General features: G+C 36.0%; 1 protein-coding gene across 2 annotated transcripts in view; it reads left to right on the top strand.

Annotated features, from left to right (window-relative positions):
• LOC149822879 (MBOAT (membrane bound O-acyl transferase) family protein) overlaps positions 1-24,556 on the top strand; it is an 84,016-nt gene that overhangs the window by 2,963 nt on the left and 56,497 nt on the right. For both annotated transcript variants that reach the window (XM_089981298.1, XM_089981299.1), the window contains exons 5-7: positions 16,815-16,918; positions 17,026-17,090; positions 19,556-19,623. In XM_089981298.1, coding sequence (XP_089837424.1) covers positions 16,815-16,918; positions 17,026-17,090; positions 19,556-19,623 — 237 coding nt within the window. The remainder of the gene's footprint in view (positions 1-16,814; positions 16,919-17,025; positions 17,091-19,555; positions 19,624-24,556) is intronic.

The following is a 24,556-nucleotide window of genomic DNA, read 5'->3' as shown; positions in this document are numbered from 1 at the left end:
GCTCTTTAAGAACCAAATTCTCACCTTTTATGTCCCTTGGTGAGGATGTCAGCTACTTGATTATTGGAGTCAACATACTTCACTTCAATTTCTTTATCCTTAATCTTTTCTCGAATAAAATGTTGATCTATTTGGATGTGCTTTGTTCTGCCATGATGAATAGGATTTTGGAAAATTTTAATGGCACTTTGATTGTCACAGTGTATAATAGAACATCTAATCTTTTGATTCAAAGTGGATAAAGTATGATGAATCCAAGTGACTTCGGCAACAAGAGATGCCAAAGAAGGATGTTTTGCTTATGCACTTGATCTGGCTACAGTTCGTTGTTTTTTGCTGCTCCAGGATATTAGGTTACTTCCTAAGAAAATACAATATCCTGAGACAAACCTTCTCATATCAGGATCCCCTGCCCAGTCTGCATCTGTGAACCCCAAAATAATTAAAGGATCCCATATAATTTAAGATATCGTAAGACATCACTAAGGGTACTCTTAATGTACCTTAAAATTCGCTTTACAACTTTCATATACCCTTCTCTTGGATCATGCATAAACTGTGACACCTGAATGATTGCATAAGCAATATCTGGGCGAGTGAAACTCAAGTATTGTAGTGCTCCCACTATACTCCTATAAGTCGTTGCATCTTGCTGCCAACCATATTCTTTTAATTCTACCACATGCTGGTCAGAACTACCAGTAATCACAATGTCATCCACATATATCAACAAAATAGTAATTCCATGCTTTCTAATGCAAGTAAAGAGGGAGTAATCTACCTGACTTTTTTGAAAACCATATCTTCAGATTTCATCAGAAAATCTTTGAAACTAGGCTTTTGAAGCCTGTTTTAGTTCATACAATGATCTCTGTAAAAGATACTCTTTATTTGCTAGATCTCCTTCTACAAAGCCCCAGAGGTTGTTTCATATAGACCTCCTCTCTAAGCTCTTTGTGAAGCAAAGCGTTCTTTACATTCATCGGATGCATTTTCCAATTATACATCATAGCAAGACAAAACACCAACCGGATTGTTCCCATTTGATCATAGGGCTAAACATTTCATCATAATCTAGTCTATGTTCCTGTGTATACCCTTTTACTACAAGCTGAGCTTTAAACCTCTCTATACTGTAATCTGCCTTTTGCTTTACCTTGTATACCCATTTGCTGCCAACCATATTTTTGTCAACAGGTTTGTCCACTCTCCCATGTTCAGCAGGCGTGCAATGCACATATTTCTTCATTCATGGCCTCAACCCAACGACAATCTTTTGCTGCCTCTAAATAATGTTTGGGTTCTTGGATCTCCATCATCGTATGAAAATATATCTGATAATCAAAACTAGAAGCACCATAACTCACTCACATGTCAATAGGATTTCTCAGGTTGATCAACCTCTGTCTCTTGTTGACCAATGTCACAATCCACTTCAACATTTACATGCTGATTTGTCTCCTGTTGAGCTGAATTGTCCGCTATTTCTTTTGCTCTTCTATGATAAACCTGCCCATATTCGCTTGTCATTGGTGGTGAATGCATCCGCTCTGTTCACCATCGAAAGAGACATGCTGGTGTCCAGAATCATCAGCACCTCCTTGCTGCATATCTGCACATGGACTGTTATCCCTCAAATCATTGCTATGAGCCTCATGACAATGCTTTTCAGTATTCTGCAGCATAGACATATTCATCCAATCTTGCATATCGTGATTACATAGAGAGGGAAAAGAGGATTTATCTGCATTAGAATCTTTTTTTGTAAAAGTAAAATTGTTCTCATAAAAAAACATGCCTAGATATAATTATGCAACGTTTTATTGGGTTCCATAGGTGATACCCTCTATGTTCATCATCATACCCAATAAACCTGCATATTGATGTTTTATGGAGAAATTTGTTACTTTGATAATCATCAACATGCACATAATAAACGCATCCCCAAACTTTCAATTCAACCAAACAAGGGTCTCTTTTAAAAAGGACTGAATAAGGCATCTTATTGTCCAGAATTTTCATCGGCAACCTATTTATAATATGAACAACAGTATGAAAAGCCTCACTCCACAATCCCAAACAGGCATGGCTCGCATGAATCATTGTCATCACGCTCTCAACAATGTGTTGATGTTTTCTTTTAGCTATGCCATTCTGTTAAGGTGTAGGAGGGTATGATTTTTGATGTACTAAGCCATGATTTTGTAAGTACTCTTTAAAAGCATTAGAACTGTATTCACCTCCTCCACCACTATGTAAACTGGTAATGGTTTATTCAAACTGGTTTCTAACGAAGTTTTGGAAACCACAAAACAGGCTGAACACTTAAGATTTTCACTTCATGAAAAAGATCCGTGTATATTAACTATACTCATCTATGAACGCCACGTAATATTTACTCGAAGAAGAAGAATCAACAGGAGCTGCTGACCCCCAAACATCAGAATAAATAATTTCGAAAGAAAAATAAGCCCTCTTTTTGATAATCTGAAAGGAGAATTGATGACTTTTACACACTTGACAACTAGAACATAAATTCTTTGTTACAAACTCTTTATTACAAAATGAACCAGATACTAAAGTAGAACTAATTAAAGACTGCAGAAAATAATGACCACAATGAGTCATGAGATGATGCCAAAGATCTATCTATGATTTTAAAGAAGACTGGGACTCAGAAAGGAGCAACTGAAATTTTTGAGCTTCTTTTATCACATAGAGGTTTCCATCTCTCTCTCCCTCATTATACGTTTCCTTTGAATCCAGTCCCTTCACACAAACAAACAAAGGAGTAAAGATAACAAAAGAGTTATTTTGTTGACAAAGTTGAGAAACAAACACAAGATTACATTTTTGGCCTGGAATAAGAAAAGTGTTGGACAAAGTTAAAGATTTATGAATGCTAGAAACATGAGTTTTTCCTATGTAAGTGATGGGGTGAACAGTTCCATCGCCAGTAACAATTTTACCATGGATAGTATAAATTGAGTTAAAAAATCTTATCCTCATCACCTGTAACATGATTGCTTGCTTGCTCCTGAATCCAAAATCTATGCTTTATCTTGAGATCTTTTTGGTGAATCCACATGCATTTGCTGAAAGGCTGCAACTAAAGCTTCATGGTTTCTTTGTTGCTTATTACCCTGCTGAACTTGAACATAGTTGGCATTATGTTCCACCTTTTTTGTTCTAGATGCTACTCCATAGCTGCGTAAATCTCAACAATCAGCCGTAGTATATCCTCTTTTCTTCCGCAATTGACAGGTAAGTGTTAAATAATGTAACATAATTTAATATGTAATCTCATAGTTTTAGTTTACTTTTAAAAGTTTAGTTAGGATTAGGTTAGTTTATTTAACTAGGTTAGGTTTCTTTTTCTTTTTTAGTTTATTTTTGGGCTTTTTTGGTTTTATGCTTTTTTGACCAAAGTCAAGAAGCATAAAGTAGAGAGAGCTGTTGGACTCCCAACAGCTCTATTTAGAGCCGTTGGGAGCCCAACTACTCCCTCATTCCCTCTCTCCCTTGTATTATAAATAAGGGGTGATCCCCTTGTGTTTTGTATTAAGGCTTTTCATAAAGCCCTTTCACATTCAATAAAGAGGTTCATTTTTTATGCCCTTGTGCATGTGTATCCGTGCCATTTGTGCACTTGTGAGAGTTCTCCTTGTGCCTTTGTGCACACCTCTTGTCTCAAGTATCGTATGTGTACACACACTCTCTTTATAGAGATTTTCACATGGTATCAGAGCAATGTTGCTTGGGGAAAGAAAATCTTGCGGTTCTTCACAATATTGAGTGCCTAAAAAAGCATGCCTTCAACTTTCTTAGAATTGGCGTGAAGACTTCTCTTCATCCAATATTTTAGAAGATTACTACAACAAGTAAGATTTTAAATCTCATTGTGGTACATATTCTTTTATCTCGTCTTATCTCTCTAATGGGTGAAAAAGACTCCCATTTCTCACTTGGCTTTAAGCTCAATGACTCCAATTATCATGCGTGGGCCGGAAATATGGAAGCCCATATTAAAGGAAAAAGGGCTTTGGGGTTATGTTTAAGGCTTGATTCCGGAACCGGAGCCTAAAATTACTTTGGTTGAAAGAGGAGAAATCAAAATTCTTGAGGGAGATGAAAGAACTAAGGCTCTTGAAGAATATAGCAAAAAACACGAAGAATGGGAAATGAAGAACTTTAAGATTTTGTCGTGGATCTTCTCCTCCGTTGAGACTAGAATCAACGCCATTATTATAAAGTTTAAAAAGGCTTCTCAAGCGTGGGAGTACCTTCAGAAGATGTACACTTCTAGAGACTTGTCCCACAAATATTACCTCCAAAAGAGGGTGCTAACCCTTCTTCAAGGGGAGATGACTATAAGGGAATATTTTGCCGAACTCTCTTCTATTTGGAATGAGCTTGCTATGCTCGAACCTAAGTGGAGTGAAGAAGCCATAGAGCTTCGTCATAAACAATTAGAAGAAGATCAATTTTTCAATTTTTTGAATGGGCTAAGGCCCGAGTTTGAGCAAATTAGATCTTCTCTCCTATCCTCCTTCACCTCTCCCTCTCTTGAAGGTGTCGTTACAAAATTAGGTGGAGAGAAAACTCGTATGGGCATTAGCAAACAAAATCCAAGTGTTCTTGCAATGCCCACAAATCAAGATGAGTGTGATGGAGCAAATGTTGTTTCTAAGCCCGGAAACAACTTGAGGACATATAAACCTCATCATTTTAAAAGCCAAAATCAAAGTGGTCAAGGCGGAAGAAGGGACTATAACAAAATTGTGTGTCACTTTTGCAAAGAGCCAGGTCATATCAAACCGGTTTGTCCTAAGTGGAAGAAATTACTAGCAATGGCCACCACATCTCAACCACAAAAAGAGGAATCTACAAATGGAGCTCTATCTCTAAATCAAATTGTGGAAGCTCTTCAACCTCTTCTTAAGGGAGTTATTTTCGGTGCCGCTGTGTCTACTCTGTCTCCTCCAGGTAAAACTTCTTGGCTATTGGATTCTGGTGCTTCATTTTATATGTCTCCAAACATTTTCTCTCTTTTCGAATATTTTGAAAGTTCGTCACCATCGTTTGTTTCAACCGCGGATGACACTTCTCTTGAAATTAAGGGAATTGAAAATTTTAAAACCCAAAACTTCTTTATTCCTAAAATTAGATTTATATCAAAATTGAATTTTAACTTACTTTCTGTCTCTCAACTCTTGGACCTTGGGTGTGACATTCAATTCTCATCTAATAAATGTTTAATACATGATCACCGGTCTGGGAGGTTGATTGGGGAAGGCTCTAGGAAGGGAGACTTATACTACGCAGACTCTCTTCAAATTCCTAAAACCCCCTTTTGTAATGTGGCCCAACATAAAGACATAAATGTTTGGCATAAAAGACATGGTCATCCCAATATCACCAAGTTGTCCTATTTGGACTTTACTAAAAATCTTTGTAAAAGTATTTTCTCTTGTAATGATTGTATTCTTGAAAAAATGAGAAGTATACCTTTTGAACAAAGATCTATATTTAGCTCTAAACCTTTTGAAATTATTCATTCGGATGTTTGGGGACCGACACCTGTTATATCCAAGGGAGGTTTCGCCTATTATGTGATTTTTGTAGATGATTTTTCACGATTTTGTTGGATATATTTTCTCAAACATAAGCATGAAGTCTTTACATGTTTTAAATCATATCATATACAACAACAACAACAACAACAACTACGCCTTCATCCCAAAACAATTGGGGTCAGCGATATGAACCAAAAAAGAAATTCATTTTGGGTCTTCCACATGAATCCTTTTCCTCCAATCATTTCTATCCAATGCCATGTCCTCGGTGAGGTTCAAAGCATTCATATCCTTTCCTATCATCTCCATCCAAGTCTTCCTAGGCCTACCCCGACCTCTTTTAACTAATATATTTTCCCATTTCTCCAACCTTCTAACTGGAGCATCATTAGGCCTTCGCCGAATATGTCCAAACCACCGTAAACGATTCTCTCGCATCTTATTTTCAATGGGTGCAACACCTACCTTCTTACGTATCTCTTCGTTCCGAATCTTATCTTTTATTGTATTTCCACACATCCATCTAAGCATCCGCATCTCAGCTACACTCATTTTTTGAATATGATGTCTCTTGGCAGCCCAACATTCCGTACCATATAGTAAAGCGGGTCTAATAGTCGTCCTATAAAACTTTCCCTTCAACCGCAATGGCATTCTACGATCGCACAGCACTCCAGTAGCACTTTTCCATTTCATCCACCCAACCTTTATCCTATGATTTACATCTCCATCAATTTCTCCATACTTTTGAATGATGGATCCCAAATATTTGAAATAATCATTCACCGGTATATCTTGCTCACCAAGCTTCACTACACTCCCATCACTACTTCGTTGCTTACTAAACCGACATTCCATATATTCAGTCTTACTCTTACTCAACTTAAAACCTCTAGCTTCCAATGTCTGTCTCCATAATTCTAACTTAGCATTAACCCCAGCTCTAGACTCATCAATCAAAACAATATCATCAGCAAACAACATACACCACGGTACATTTTCTTGAATCATATCATATGATGATAAAAAATCAATTTAATATTAATTTAAAGATATTTAGGACCGATTCTAGAGGTGAATATCTATCTAATGAATTTAAGAAATATCTTGAAAACTATGGTATTGTCCATCAAAGATCGTGTCCTAAGACCCCACAACAAAATGGTTTGGCCGAAACGAAGCATAGGCATATCATTGAAACCACTAGAAACCTTCTTATTTCCCAAAGTATTCTAATTTTTTTTTGGGCCGAAGCGGCTTTTGCTTCCGTTTATCTTATTAATCGTCTTCCATCCAAAAATTTAGATAAAATCTCTTCTTTTGAAACTCTTTATGAAAAAGAACCTGATTATAGTAGGTTGAGAATTTTTGGTTGTAAGTGCTTTGTCTTTATAGATAAAAATGCTAAACTCTCACCAAAAGCCATTCCTTATGCTTTTCTTGGCTATTCCGAAACCCAAAAAAGGTTTCGATGTTATGATACTAAGAATGATAAGTTATATGTCTCAAGGAATGTAACATTTTTGGAAAATGATAGTGGTTTTAAAAAGAATGAATCTCATTTAGAAAATGCCGACTATTTCTTTTTTTTGACCTATTATCTAAAAATGATCATATCTTTAGTGATGATGAATCAACATATAACAGTGACAATGAAATGGTGAAAATCAATAATAACTCTAACACTACTACCTCTCAAGAAGAAAATATCACTAGAGACCCTATCACCTATACTCATAGAGATAGACGCACCTTTAGAAGTGCTATTGAGCAATATAGTGAACCTAGCGAATCTATCTCCACACATGATTCAAACCCTAGAAGAACAGAAAGAATTAGAAAAACGCCCTCTAGATTCGTATCCTTTGATTCTTTCTCTCCTAAATATCGGGCTTGCTTAAGTGTCATTCACTCGTATTTTGAACTGAATTTTTTTGAAGATGCCAAACGCTGTATTGAATGAAGAGAAGCCATGGAGAGTGAACTCAAAACACTTAGGAAAATCGACACTTGAATTTCAAATGCTTCTCAGTGGAAAGAAAACTATAGGATGTCGATGGGTGTTTAAAGTCAAAACTAAGAGTGATAGTTCTCTTGAGAGGTACAAAACTCGTATTGTAGGTAAAAGGTATAGTCAAGAATACAAGATTGACTATGTAGAGACATTTGCTCCAATAACTTGTATGGTTACTGTCAGATGTCTCATCACCATTGCTTCCATTAGAAAAAAAAATATTTATCAAATGGATGTCAAAAATGTCTTTCTAAATTCTGATCTTAATGAAGAAGTCTACATGGATGCTCCACCTAGTATGAAAATTCCTAAAAATAAAGTTCTTTGTCTTCGTAAAGCTCTTTATGGCTTGAAACAAGCTCCCAAAGCTTGGCACGATAGGTTTAACAATGTAATGACTGAAAATGGTTTCACTTCATGCTGTACTGACACTGCATTGTTTGTTAAGAAATCTGATGCAGAGATTGTTATATTACTGTTATATGTTGATGATATATTAATAACAGGTGATGATGCCAAAGGAATCAAGAGCATTAAATCTATCTTGACTTCAAAATTTGAAATGTCAGACTTAGGATTTCTGACATATTTTTTGGGAATTGAGGTTGCCTATTCTCACAGAGACTATTTTTTATTTCAAACTAAACTTGCTTGTGAGATTATTAATCGATCAGGAATCACAGATGACAAGGTCTGTGAAACTCCTGAAATAGTAGGTTCAAAGATGAAGATTGATGATGGGATTCTCCTAAAAAATCCCACACCTTACCGACAACTGGTTGGATCTTTAACGTACCTCAGCATTACTGTAATGAAAAGAGGCGGAAGCTCCACTGGAGTAAAAAGCACTCTTTAAGAGTGACCTTAAGAGCCAAGAACACAAACACTATAAGTGCACACACAAAACTCTCAAAAGTATAAAATGACTTAAAGTCATAAGTTGGATTTATTGAAGAAAGGAAGAGAAAGGTGAAAACCCAATGCTTACAAGAGGAGAACACCTCCTCTATTTATAGAGGAGGGAGGCTCAAAGAAGGGACCACAAGGGGCTCCCTTGTAGTCGTTGGGAGCCCCAACGGTCAGAAATCTGACCGTTAGGGCCCCAACGACTACAAGTGTGGAGCCCTTGTGGTCTTACAAAAAGGGGGAAAATAAAAAAGAAAAAAGTAAAAAAGAAAAAGAGAAAAAGGAAAAAAGTAAAAAAAGAAAAAGGAAAAAAGTAAAAAGGAAAAAATACATTGTGGTTTTACAAGAATACCCCTATCAGGTATTTCACTAAAAAGGAAACTGTATATATATACATATATGTATATATATACGAATGTATATATATATATATAAGTATATGTATATATATATATATATATACATATTTTAACACGCCCCCTCAAACTTTACGGGGAGAAGACCGAAAGTTTGCTAAGAAGAAACATAAATCGTGGAGTTGGGAGCGCCTTGGTGAAGAAGTCAGCTAGTTGATACTCTGAAGTAACATATGGTAATGAGATAGTCCCTCTGAGATATTCGTCTCGAACATAATGGCAATCCATTTCGATATGCTTGGTCCGCTCATGAAAGGTGTGATTGCTGGCAATGTATATCGCACTTTTGTTATCACAGCAGAGCTTGGTGGGAGTGGAAATGGGGACGCCCATGTCACCAAGGAGACTTCGGAGCCATACGATTGCCATAGTTGTCATTGTCATGGCCCGATATTCAGCTTCAGTGGATGACAGTGAAACCTTCTGCTGCTTCTTGCATCTCCACGAAATGAGGGATTCACCTAAAAAAATACAAAGACCCGTTATTGAGATACGATCATTGGGTTTTCCTCCCCAGTCAGCATCAGTAAAAGCAGTTAAGTCAAGAGATGAGGAAGAGGATAAGAAGAGTCCCTTGAATATAGTATTTTTGATATATCACACAATTCTCATTACGGCCGCCATATGAACCGAAGTAGGTGCATGCTGAAACTGACTTGCTGCATGAACCGCATGAGCTATATTTGGACGTGTGATGGATAGATAGGTGAGAGATCCGATTAATTGACGGTAGGGGGTTGGATTCTCAAGAAGAACACCATCTCCAAGTCTCAGTTTTGCATTAATAACTTCGGGAGTCTCAACTTTCTTTTCATCAGATATTCCTGATTTGGTACAAATTTCTGCAGCTAATTTCATTTGAAATAGGATGTATCCTCGCGGGGAATAAGCTACTTTAATCACTAAAAAATATCTCAAATATCCAAGGTCAGACATATCAAACGTTTCTTTTAACATAGACTTTACTTTATTTACTCCCTTTTTGTCATTCCCAGTGATGATCATATCATCAACATACAGTAAAAGCATAATAATGGAGTTACCTGTCCTTTTAACAAAAAGAGCAGTGTCAGTATAGCAAGAAGAAAATCCTAAATTGATTAATACATTACTAAACCTATCATACCAAGCTTTAGGAGCTTGCTTAAGTCCATATAAAGCCTTTTTTAATTTCAAAATTTTTCCATTTAAATTCATACCTGGAGGCGGTTCGATATAAACTTCTTCATTTAAATTACCATTCAAAAAGGCATTTTTGACATCAAGTTGAAAGATTGACCATTTTTTAACAGAGGCTATCGCAATAAGAGCTCGAACACTAGTCATTTGAGCAATTGGGGCAAAAGTTTCATCATAATCTACCCCATACTCTTGGGCATATCCCTTGGCTACCAACCTAGCCTTATATCTTTCCAATGAACCATCACTCTTAGTTTTTACTTTAAAAACCCATCTACATCCAATGGGTTTCTTGCCATTGGGAGGATCAATGATTTCCCAAGTTTGCGCCCTTTTAAGAGCATTAAGTTCTAGTTCCATAGCTTCATTCCAATGAACATATTGTTTAGCATTATTGTAATGAGATGGTTCATGAAAGGAGTGAAGAGCAAGTAGGCATGCTCGAAAGTTAGGAAAAAAAGAATCATAAGAAACAAATCTATTGGGTATTTTGGAAATCCGACTTGATTTTCTTTGAGAGGTCTCTTCGATTGACTCACTTTGGGAAAAATTTTCAAGGGCACAAGGAGGATTTCTTTCATTCCTTCTAGAGTAGACTTGTATTTGTCTTGAAACATTTTCTTCTAAGTTTTGATCATCATTTGGATGTTCAAAATGATTTTCACCAAGGGGTTCACTAGGATCAATATGATCATCTATGATGTTTTCTTGAGGCAATAAGTCAAATAAAAAAGAATAATCAATATTTTCATTTGGTTGGTGCGAAAAACCATTTTCTTCTTCTAGGAATGTGACATCTTTTGAGATATAAAGTTTGTTTTTGAATATGTCAAAACATCTATAACCTTTTTGTTTTTCGCCATATCCTAAGAAAATACATTCAATAGCCCTAGGAGAAAGTTTATCATTTTTGTGAGTTAGAACAAAGCATTTACATCAAAAAATCCTTAGTCTTTTATAATCGGGAGACATATTGTAAAGTTTTTCAAATGGAGAAAGATTTTTCAAAGAGGATGAAGGGGTTCTATTGATAAGATACGTTGAGGTTAGAACCGCTTCGGCCCAAAAGGATTTTGGGATATTTTTTGAAATTAATAACGTTCTTATAGTTTCTATTATGTGTCTATGCTTTCTTTCCGCAAGACCATTTTGTTGCAGAGTGTTGGGACAAGAACGTTGATGACAAATTCCATTTTCTTTTAAATAACTTTGAAAATCATTGGACATATATTCGCCTCCCGAATCAGACCTAAGAATAGATAGATTTCCCAAAAATTGATTTTTAACCATTGCATGAAATTCTTTAAAGAAGGAGTAAACTTCGGATTTGCGACTTAGGAAGTAAATCCACGTGAATCGAGTGAAGTCATCAATAAAGACCACATAATATGAAAATCCTCCTTTAGACAAAATAGGGAAAGGTCCCCACACATCGGAATGAACAAGTTCAAATGGTCGAGTGGTAAAGTAACTTTTTCGAGGAAATGGAGTAGCTTTAGATTTCCCAAAAATGCAATCTTTACAAGTCATGTGATTGTCTTTACAAGTATTGTTCAAAAACGGAAAGAGATTTTTTTACAAAATTTGGATAAGCAAGTCTCTCATGCCAAATTCCAATACTTTTGTCTTTTACAAGATTGCAAGAAGATTTAGATGGAAGAGTCAAAAAGTCCATAAAATAGAGATCACCCCTTCTATGGCCTTGCCCAATCAGCTTCCCTGACTGGAGATCCTGCACGGTGCAATCTTTAGGTGAGAAAGAGACTTGACATCCATGATCAGTGATTTGAGAAATGGAAGAAAGATTTAAATTAATTTTTGGAACGATTCTTACTTTAGGAACGATTTTTTTTTGAGAGTTTTTAAAATCAAGCGTTCCAATATTTTCAATTTTTAATGATGTTCCATCGGCCGTTGAAACATAAGAGGATATGGGTTCGGGAAAAACATTTGAAAGAGAGTTTTTATGAGATGTCATATGAAAAGAAGCACCGGAGTCTAGTATCCACATACCTGGAGGTGATGAAGAATAGGCGATGGCGGCTTCGGATGTTGAGGAAGAAGTTTTGAGAAGATGTTGGAGAACTTCAGAGATGTGATTAAGAGTCTCTTTGATATCTCCCTCTTTGGCATTTTTTTCTTCCTTCTTTGGAGAATTTTCTCCAACCGCGGCCACTTTTCCTTTAAGTTTGGGACAAACCAGTCTAATGTGTCCCGGTTCATTACAATAATGGCATATTATTCCCTTTATAGGCCCATTACTATTTTTGTTGAAGTGAGGAGGTCTATAGACTTTAACATTTGATCCGGACCTAGTAACGACCAAAACTTCATCATTTTTAATGCTTAAGCCAAGTCGAGTTTCCTCTTGGCATATTTCGGCGAGGGCATCTTCAATAGGTAAGGCTTTGCTTCTATGGAGAAGAGATGCCCTAACTTGTTCAAATTCCGGGCGAAGACCATGAATAAATTGAAAGAAGTGCTCATTTTCAATTTGTTCCCTTCTTAATTCAATATCTTCTGGAGCCACCCATTTAGGCTCAAGAAGAGCAAGTTCATCCCAAAGAGGGGTTAGAGAGCTAAAATAGTCCCGGACACTCATATCCATTTGTTTGGTGGAACAGATTTTTTCTTGACAAAAAAATTGTCGAGCAAGATCCTTTTGGGTATACATACCCTTAAGGAAAAACCATGCCTCATTGGCCCTTCTAAATTTGGCAATATTAGCACAATTTTTATGGTCAACATTGTTCATAAACCATGCCAAAATTTTGGCATGATTACTTTCCCAATCCTTAACTTTGGATTGATGGTCATTGATAGCTTTGATGCGCTTATTGCCATCTAAAGCTTTTTCAATCTCATTTTCAATTTTAGTGAGAACAAGAGATGGTTCGGGAGTAGTTCCCATAACAAAACCCCAAAGTTTCTTACCTCTTAAATGATTTTCCATCGCGGAGGCCCATATGAGATAGTTGGACCCATTTATCTTAAAAGAAAGCTCCACTTTAGAATCACATTCCATCGGCACCAAATCCTTCATTTCTTCTTAAAATTTGAGAGGCACACGTTCCAAGATAATAAAGAGAAGCCCAATCACCAACCGAGCTCTGATACCATGTAACGAAAAGAGACGGAAGCTCCAATGGAGTAAAAAGCACTCTTTAAGAGTGACCTTAAGAGCCAAGAACACAAACACTATAAGTGCACACACAAAACTCTCAAAAGTAGAAAATGACTTAAAGTCATAAGTTGAATTTATTGAAGAAAGGAAGAGAAGGGTGAAAACCCAATGCTTACAAGAGGAGAACACCTCCTCTATTTATAGAGGAGGGAGGCTCAAAGAAGGGACCACAAGGGGCTCCCTTGTAGTTGTTGGGAGCCCCAACGGTCAGAAATCTAACCGTTGGGGCCCCAACGACTACAAGTGTGGGGCCCTTGTGGTCTTAAAAAAGGGGGAAATAAAAAAGAAAAAAGTAAAAAAGAAAAAGAGAAAAAGGAAAAAAGTAAAAAGGAAAAAATACATTGTGGTTTTACAAGAATACCCCTATCGGGTATTTCACTAAAAAGGAAACTGTATATATATACATATATGTATATATATACTTATATATATACGAATGTATGTATATATATAAGTATATGTATATATATATATATATATACATATTTTAACAATTACGAGGCCTGATATTTCTCATGCAATACATGTTGCTAGCCAATTTCAATATGCACCTACTACAGTTCATATGAGCGCCATTCTTCGCATTATCAGATACATAAAGGGTACAGTAAACAAGGGGGTATTTCTATCTTCTTCTTCTGAATTGAATTTAATTGCTTATACTGACTCTGACCGGGAAGGTAACCCAAATAATCATCACTCCACCACTGGTTTTTGTATTTTTTTAGGAGAATCTTTAATTTCTTGGAGATGCAAGAAACAACAAAAGGTCTCACTTTCATCCACAAAAGCCGAATATAGAGTCATGGCATCTACTACCATGGAGATTGTTTGGATTCGCAGCTTGCTGAAAGATATGAATATTCAAGTTCAAGGGCCCACAAAACTATGTTGTGATAATAAAAGTGCAATTTACATTGCCAAAAATCACACATTTCCATGAGCGCATGAAGCACATTGAGATGGACTGACACTATGTACGTGAAGAATACGTAAGAAAAACCATAGACCTTTCATATGTTACATCAAAATACCAACTGACAGACTTCTTCACTAAAGTGCTGTGCTCTCCAAGATTTAACTTCCTTCTTGGCAAACTTTCGGTTATGTCACCCTAAGTTTGAGGGGGGTGTTAAATAATGTAACATAATTTAATATGTAATCTCATAGTTTTAGTTTACTTTTAAAAGTTTAGTTTGGATTATGTTAGTTAGGTTAGTTTTTTTTTTCTTTTTTAGTTTATTTTTAGACTTTTTTAGCTTTATGTTTTTTTGACCAAAGTCAAAAAGCATAAAGTAGAGAGAACTGTTCCAACAGCTCTATTTAGAGCCGTTGGGAGCCCAACGACTCCCTCATTCCCTCTCTCCCTTGTATTATAAATAAGGGGTGATCCCCTTGTGTTTTGTATTAAGGTTTTTCATAAAGCCCTTTCACATTCAATAAAGAGGTTCATTTTTTATGCCCTTGTGCATGTGTATCCTTGCCATTTGTACACTTGTGAGAGTTCTCCTTGTGCCTTTGTGCAAACCTCTTGTCTCAAGTATGTGTGTGTACACACACTCTCTTTATAGAGATTTTCACAGTAAGACCCCATGTTTTTTTTTTGCTGATGTTGCTGAAAATTTTGTTGCTGCTACTGCTGCGGTAAGAGAAATAATCCTCTTCCCCCTTGTCCATAGTTCCTACCTCGGTCCCTTGATCTGAAATTATTTTGTCGCCATCGAACTCTATTTGATCCCACATTAATATTAAAAACTTCAAGAAGTTTATCTCGTTGATCATTATTCCCTTTTAGAACATGTGAAGCTTCTTATTGCAGCAAGATGGGTCGTAGTTTCTCATACAGAGGGAGGTGTTCCTGACACTCCAGAGATATGACAAGCATTGAGTATTCTGGTCCAAGTCCAACAAGGATCTGTTGGACTTTATCTTTGTCAGAAATGGGTTTCCAATCAAGGCTAGCTCATCGGTGATGGTCTTCATCTTATTCATGTATTTCATGATAGAAGACGAGTTCCGCTTCATGTTTATAAATTGAGATTTTAGCTGCATTGCTCTAGATTTATAGACCTTGGAATAAACTTCACGAAGTTTATCCCAGAGTTCCTTCACACTCATTCCATCCTGTGAAAGGGTACACAAAAGATAGCTAACATTTTATCCTGTCGAATCCAATGACAACATTCTGGGTTTCACGTGAGACTGCTTCCAGTATTCCCTTCTCCATCTTTCTTCTCTGTTAGGTATTCAGAAGGCTTTGGTTCAGAGTCATTCAAGTGTCCCATCAGATCCAGACTCTATGAAAGAAGTGATTTGCCGTTTCCAGATAAGGTAATTTAAAAAAGTTAGTTTAAAGAAGAGAAGTGTTCATGGGAAGAGGAGTACAAAGTTGGGCATTTGAAGAAATTGTGGGTGCAAGAATAACAAAAGATAAACTCACGATCAGTTTTTTTTTCTTGGCAGAACCAGGAAGGGTTCAAGCAGTAACAGTAAAAAAGTATGTGGCACCAAAACCAAGGAAGGCGATATTTTCAGTTAGAGTCGTGATTTTCTCAATATCACGACTTTAAAAAAAGGGTGTAATTTTCAGAATCATGTCTGCCCTTTCCTGATATGCTGTAGTACAAGAAAAAAACAGGAAAAACAGGGAAAAGAAACAAAACCAAGGAAAAAGAAGGATTTAGGGTTCCAAGATTGGAAGAGAAGAAAAGCAGGGAAAAAGAATGATTTAGGGTTCCAAGATTGGAAAAGATCAAGGTTTTCTCCCTCTATTTTTTTTATTAAGAGGGACATGAACAGCAGGTGAGAAAGACCAGGAGAGAAAGGTCTTTCCTTTTTGTATATAAGAGAAGTATGAAAAAGGCTATTACGAGAGATTGCAGGCAAGGAAGAAAGAGTGGGACAATAATAAAAGAAGAAGATGAAGAAAGGATTAGATGAGAGGACAGATATGATTAAGAGTTACCTGGATGAAGATGTTGGCTCTGATACCATGTGAGAAATATTTGTAACACGTGCCTCTGAAACCAGTAGAAGATGTTTGAGAAAAGGACGAAGAAGATGACATTGGAATAGAAGAGCAGTCCACAATTTTTCTGTGTTTTGCTACCTCCTGTTTTCATTAGTATTTAATATAAAACATTAGAGTTCAGTTTTGACCTGATTACCCTTGATACAGAGACATTACATAACTGAATTACAGACTGGATCAGATCCATCCTGACCCGATCCAAATATATTTACACGTTATTTTCTTACATTATCAACTGGGGGCCAGCCAATGCGCGGTTGGTGATTGGGGGGGGGGGTTCCCTTGGATTATCCAAAAAAAAAATGGAAAGAAATAAGGCTACTAAGTACTCACTATTAAATAAAGTCAAAATGGCAAATAACAAACAATAATTAACCTTGTAAAACAAGACAATAAATTGTAATGAGATCATTGGATTTTTCATGTATCATTAGGTATTAGTGAGGACAGTAAGGGCACATGCTTCGCATTCAGTGTGCTTAACCGGTTCTATTTGTTCCTTTTGCAGATATTTTTGAAATCTGCATATTTTTCACTTGTAATTTGGACATTCAACATTTTGGTTCTTCTTTGTAACCGTATTTATGAAGGATATTCCTTTTCCTTGTTTGGGTAAGTTTGCTTAAGTAAATTAAACTCGATTATGCTACCATTTACCGTTATGAGTGCATTCTTATACGGGACAAACCAAGATAATTCCTTTTAATCAATTTGGGCAGAGAAAGTTGGGCATTCTTGGATGGCTACCGAGGTACATTTAGATGGCATATTTGCTTCAATCTTGGTAATACCTTCACCTCTTGAAAATAATGAAATATGTTTCTTTATTCACTTTGGTCAATTCATGCCATTTTATATCCTCATGAATCTGTATGTCACTTTCTTTAATCATGATCTTGGTTCTTGCTGAAATATGATTAACTGCAAGCTTAAGCTGATTTATATTTTATAGTTTTTGTTATAGTTTTTAGGAGAAGTGTAACTCTTTCATTGATTTTGCCAGAAAGTTAATAGTTTTTTTTTTTCATATTGAAAAAGAAGTTTGATGCCTTCTTGTTTTGAAAAGTTTAAAGTTTAAACCTTTGATAACCAGGGAGAATTTTGTTCTGGTTGCCATTGAAAGGTTTAGGTTTTTGCTGACTGGCTATTTGTACCTGGATACATTTGATATCAAGATATGTATCACTTACTGGCTATTGCTGCTAAAAAGGCATACCCGTTTCAGGGATCAAAGTCTAAACCAAAATGTGCTGAATCACATATGCTGATTTTGCGGCATAATCAAAACCATCCATGCACACTTGCATGCATGTGCAAACATGTGCATGTACACAGAATCATAGGCATATGAAACATGCAACACTCCTTCCTTCCCACCAACATTGCAAGGGCTTGTAAACATAAAGCTTAAGCCTGAAAGGGTTAGTCATTGTGACTATTTTTCTTGTATGACAATGTCATTCCTTCCCTGCAATATCTGTTCTCCAATTTCTTAGATAAATTTCTGGAACACATGTTAAATACTAAATGCTACTCCATCAATGTATCACTGTCACATGGCTTAATGATAATTAAGTTAAGAGAATGAGTATGCTGAGTGGAAGAATATGCAAGAAGAAAGGATGCATACCAGATAAATATACATGTATGTTTTATAGCCTTTGGCTTTATCAAATTTCTTTTAAATTTCTTATGTCCTTATCATGGTAAACTCAAAGACCTATTTTTTAAAAAATAATGGGAAATATAAAATAGATAAGTTTTAAAAATTTTAATCAAAATTTCTTTTTTTGCAAAATTATCTGATATATTTTCTGTTTTCCTGCAAAATCCCCATCACTGTAAGTTCTGCTGAAGTTTCCATACCAATATTAATGCATAGCTGGATTTTTAGGACACTATCATATCCAAGGGGCCTTGGGTTCAAATCCTGCAAGAAAGTTATTCCCCAGATTCATATATCTATATAATCACTAGAATATGAGAACTAGAAATATGAGCATTTCCAACACTTTTTTTGCAAATCCAACCATGTGAATGTGCTTAGCATGGTGAATTTGATAGGAATCAACCATTGGATCATGTGTTTTCGATGAAAAAATGTGATTTTTGAATGCTTGAATATTTATGATGATTATGAGCCATTGATTTTAAAACCTTAAAAAAATCTCGTTTATGCATCAAAATCGGATGATTCAAGAGCGTGTTCTTATAAAACCAAGCGTGTAGATCACACCCGTACGGTTAGATTCAAGAGAAAAGAACAAAAAAAACCATGAAAATCACGGTTCACACATTAGTTTTCATGCTTCCAGTTCTCATAATCTAGTGACTATATATATAGGGAAATACATCCGTGCTAAATGAAATATGCTAAATGTTTTTTTTGGGCTTTTTTCATTTTATTTTTAAATTCTGACTGTATAGATGTGTTACACATCTATGTACTTGATTTTATAGGAATCAACTCTTGAAGCGTTCGATTCTGACACACGGGTGGGTTTTTATAAAGTTTGAAAAATCAATGGTCAAAATCTTTGTAAATTTTCGAGATTCCAAATATCATTTTTTTATCGAAAACACATGATCCAGGTGTGGATTCCTAATAATCGACCATGCCCAACACATTTATGGGGTTGGAACTGTGAAAAAAACATTGGAAAAGCCAAAAAACCGATTTAACATGTTTTATTTAGCACAAATGTATTACCACATATATATATATATGAAAAATTGGAAGCTGCCTACCACGTTTTTAGCCTATCACCAGCAAATAGGTGTTTTTGGGTTGTTTTTCACAAATCTAACCCTGCAGATGTGTTCGCCATGGTCGATTTGCTAGGAAATGACACTTGGATCATGTTTCTTCGCTAAAAAACATGATCTTTTAAGCATTTAATATTTATAAAAATTGTAGACCATTGATTTTTAAATCTTATAAAAACCTACCTGCATGTTGGAATCGGACGATCCAAGAGTCGATTTCTATAAAATCAAGCATGTAGATCACATTTGTATGGGCAGATTTGAAAAATATATAGAAAAAACCCTTCAAAAGCTCGGTAGGTTGGCAGTAGGCTAGAAAAGTGCTAGGCAGCTATAACGTACTCTCTCTCTCTATATATATATATTGCATGTGTATTTATATATGTATCTCTTGATTTGTCTTTTATTTAGGTTGATAAATCTCTCCTGATTCTTGAACTTAGATTTTTATGTTTGGTTTTCGTTGTGATGTAATTTTGGCAGTGATCTTGCGAATGATCAGCTTTGCATATGATAATTATTGGTCTCAGAGTACTCATGTTGATCGAAAGGTAGATCTTACTGTATATTTCTATCTTATTGTGAACACTATCAATGCTGAATTTCTGGCCTTTGATGCTGTATTTAATGGATAATTGTTGGACAATCCTATTTTGCATTTTCTATATTGGAAATTGCATTCTGCAACTAGTGTTTTGAATTTGGCTGTTTTCATTCACTCTAGGCCATACCAAACACAAGTGGAGTAAACTTATTATGTATTGTCTACTTTGATGTATCAATGATCTACAAGAGTCATCATGTATATTTCTTATGATGTGTTCATGGAATTCTCTCTACTACTTTTGACATTTCAGTAGGGCCATATTGACAATATTTTTGAAGTAATCATACAACATTTTTTTTGCCTGATCCATTTCTCTAATAGTAAAACTCAGACACGTACCTGAATTTAAACCTAGATATGTATAGGTTCACCATGTTGGTATCAAGAGATTCTAAAACGGTGAAGTTTAAACACTTGTTCATATTAGAAGATTTAATTTGCCATCAATTTAGATTATTAATGGTGAAAGTTTTTTTATCTGCATCCACTTACAACAATTCGTATGTTCTTTTTCGCTTACTGTAGATGATCTACTGTCATCTAAATCTAAATGTGCATGTGACATTGCAATACTTCTTTTTTCCTTGAAAGTCAAAAGATAGAAAGAAAGCTAAATAATAGTAATGATTATGAGAATACTATAATGAAACAGGCGGAAATACAAAAAGAGGCCACTAAGGGCATATAAGAATACAAAGCAATGTGCACAAACACAAGTCCACCAAGGGACAATAAAAAATCCATTCCATAATCAGATATTTGGGTGACAAATAGAAGATTTAAATTTAATTTGAGAATGTATTTAACTTTTGAAATAATTTTTTTATTTGAAAATTTTTTATCAATTTTTTTTATTCTTTTGATTTCAAGAGATATACCATCGGCACTGAAAACATTTGACACACTTGAGTTATTACGACAATTAGATAAAATATCTTGATTTGGGGTTATGTGAAAAGATGCACCAGAATCAAGAAGCCAAGAAAATTTGCTAGGGTTGGTGTAGAATGAGTCCGCGACTCCAGTTGAAGAAGATCATCTAAGAAGAGCTTGAATTGCTTCCACTAGTTGAGATAAGGATTTAGCTATTCCAATGGATGTATCTTGAGAGGTATAATCGTCCTTAGTCTCTTGAGGTGTTTCAACCGTAACCACTTTCTTCTCCATATAATATTTTTCATCCCTTCTCTTTAGCTTGGGACACATAAGTTTAATGTGCCCTGGTTCATGACAATAATGATAATTTTTTTTTCTTTTTGTTGTCATAGTCATTTGTGTTTTTTTCAAAGTGAGGTGGTCTATAAGTATGAGCATAAGATTCGGGCCTAGAGACAACCGACACGGATTCTTCATCATTCTTAAGAGAATTTTTCTTTAACCTATTCTCTTCCAAAGGGAATACATGTTTTTGAGGTATTCCCAAGCATTGTTTGCATGCTTGAATTTATCAAGGCTAGAGCATTTTTTTATGTCAACTCCATTAATGAACCAATACATAATCTTAGCATGTTCTACTCTCCGCTCTTTTCATTTTTTTTCATAATTAACTATAACTTTAGTTTTTTCCACATCGGAAAGACGGATTTCTTTTTCGTTCTCCGCCTTAGTGAGAACTTGGTTGCAAATCAGAACCATTCACTAATCTCCACAACCTTTTTTTCCAAATGTGATGCATGCTTCATAATTGAAGACTACATAACATAATTCGTATCGTTAAGTTTCATGGGCATGATGGTGACACTTTCTTTGTGATCTATTTTTACAAGGGTAGAAGAGAGAGAGAGAGAGAGAGAGAGAGAGAGAGAGAGAGAGAGAGAGAGAGAGAGAGAGAGAGAGAGAGTACAAAAATACGAGCACCACTTTCACGAACTTTGTGTAGATTAACGAGCACAACGAACTAATCAACCTTCAAGAGAGCACAACTTGATCACACAAACACTTGAGACGAAGAAGAAAGCAAGCTTGTGTTGCAACCACCAACACAAGCATGAGAGAGATGATTTCATGAGCCAACAAACTTTTTTGGCTCTCAAAGAGCACATTGCTCTGATACCATGTGAGGAAATACGATCCTCTAATTATGAACTAAAATGTCCACCAATAAACAAAATGGATAAGCATAAAAGTGTCACTAAGGATACACTTACAAACACCTAAAAAGCGGTTCTCTACAACAAGAAATATATAAAAAATATATTTTATTAATCACCAAAATGCAAAGAAATGCATTACAAATAATGAGGGGTTTCACCCCTATTTATACACAAGTGGTAGTCTCAAATGGAGCTGTTGGAACAGTCCAACAACTACAAATAGAGCTGTTGGAACAATCCCAATAGCTCTATTTGACTAGTCAACTCTATGTTGACTAGCCCAAAAACAACCTAACTAAAAGAAAAAAGAAGGAAAAAATAGTTACTAGTTACAATATTTACATATGTAATATATATGTATACAAATACATATACATACTTAATTATATGTATACATATATACATGTATATATTGTATATATACATATTATATGTATATACCAGAGTTGCTAGTCGAGGAAGCGGGAGCGGAAAGCGAGGCACTTCTAAAATTTTAGGAAGATCTATAATTCATATTCCTCTTGCAATTATCTAACAAATAAATCTTGTTGCAACTTGCAAGCATTTAATAAATACTACATAAAAAAATCATTATTCTTATTCATATTGCAAACAAATGCATGCAAGCATTTAATAAATAATACATTAAGAAGCTAATAAAATTGATTAAGAAGCGTACCTTTTTCAAGAAAAGAATCAAATGACTTGTTATTTGATGTTTTGATCTTTGTAAGATAGCAAATGAGATAATGATGAAAAGATGTTGAATTCAATTACAACAGAGGATAATAAAACCTGTTTTCTTTCAAAACCGGAACAAATAAAAGAATGTTATTAAGTCTACTACTTTTAAGTTGGCAGATCCTTTGCTGATGAGTAAAAGAACATGACTAAACTTAGTAGCATATGCTTCTGCACTACACTTCTATAACCTTACAAATTAACAACACTGGCATATACAACAACTACCATCACGTATTCATCTATCCATCAAGATTCAATAAGAAGGCTTGATTCCTGAACTTACAAATTAACAATGCCGGTATATACAACCACCATGGCATACTCATCTACGCACCAAAATTCAATAAGAAGACAAGAAATGCATGAGCATGGTAATTCACCTCTTTGATATTGTTATTAACAAGATCCCAAAGAATGCGAGAAAGGAAACCACCAGCAACTAGCAATAATTGAACAATTCGCATCGCAATCGCAATCGCAAGGGGGCGCTTCCCCAGTACACTGAGATAATGGCAGGGTCATACACCAAAGGTAAGGTCTCCCCACTTTCAGTATCAGATACCTTAAGACAAACACATTACTACAAATTCCTACACCCATTCTAGCAGACCCCGATATGAAGCAAAACAACCAATCCAAAAAGCCAAAATCTTCAAATGATTCTATAAGTTCAATTACTTGCATCCAATATTCATAGAATTCAATAAAAAACGAGAAATGGAACACTAACCTCTACGAGACAAAGCTGAACGTCATCAGCGGCGAATTGAGAGTCGCTGAGGTTCTAGCCACAGAGACCCCTCATCAACGTCGCCAACTGCTCGTTCTCCTCCATTTGCGCCCAAACCCACTTGATTTCCTCCAAAACCTCCCCCATTCTCTAAACCCCCACCTAAAGAAAAAAACCCCTACAGTTTAATCAATCTGAAAAAGAAAGAACAGAAAAGGAAACAACTGAAACTCCTCGAAATCGGATTCCCTCACCTTAGAAATGCTCATTTTGGCTTTCAGAGTTGTCCTCATCGTCTCCGCCGCCATTTCCGCTTCCGTCGCAATGGCCCTAACGATCAATCGCCTGGTTCCTCTATAAAGACAACACGAACTCCTTCCCATTCGCTTCCCCTTCACTTCACTTCACTTTTACATTAGTGATGGTTCCCACAATCACAACGATCTTATCCTCCTGCCGAGAAGAAATCAACCAAAAACCTATAAAAAATGAAATCTAACAATCGTAAAAGAAAAAAAACAGAAGATGAGAGAGCGAGACAAACGGGATAAAGAGAGTGAGTGACAAAGAGAGTGTGACACACACAGAGAGGGAGAGACTGAGAGACAGACGGGAGAAAGAGAGAGTGAGAGAGGGAGACCGAGAGACAGACGGGAGAAAGAGAGAGAGAGATAGAAAGAAGGAGAGCAAGAGCAGAGTTATCGGAAGCGCCATAGAGAGTGGGAAGCGTGAAACGTCGTGCTTTCAAAATGTGCTGGGAAGCACGCTTCTCCTTATCTTCCTAGGTCGCTTCCGGTTCGCTTCTTAGGTCGCTTCCGAGATGATTTTTGGTTCGCTTCTAAGTTGTCCCACAATTCTTGCTTCCTGAAATTTTGAAAGTGCCCCGCTTCTCGCTTCTGCTTCCTTGATTGACAACTTTGAGTGAGAGAGACCGTGCCTTGCCTACCCATGGTGCCTCGCTATCGCCGGAGGTCATCGGAAGAAGGATGAAGGTCATCAGAAGAGGAGCTCGCTGCAAAATTGAGGGAGCAGAAGCGGGAGTGAGAGAGAAAGTCGAATTAGGTTTCAACTTTCCCTTTTTTATAATGCCTATTTACTATGCCCTTTATAAAAGGCTTTTCTATAAATTTTAGTTTTTTTTTTGTAAAAAGTCAAAACAAAAGGTCAAAATGGAAGATCGCTTCCCAAAATAGGAAGCGAGCTTAGGGAAGCTTGCTTCCTAATTAGAGGAAAGTGCACTTCCCGTATTGGGGAAGCATGTTTCCATTTTAGGGGGAAGCGTGCTTCCCAAAATAGAAGTGTGCTTTCCA

This window comes from Nuphar pumila, chromosome 11 (assembly GCF_984573655.1).
Source record: "Nuphar pumila chromosome 11, dmNupPumi1.hap1.1, whole genome shotgun sequence".
NCBI lineage: Eukaryota > Viridiplantae > Streptophyta > Magnoliopsida > Nymphaeales > Nymphaeaceae > Nuphar > Nuphar pumila.
This window is presented reverse-complemented; position numbering and strand designations above follow the sequence as displayed.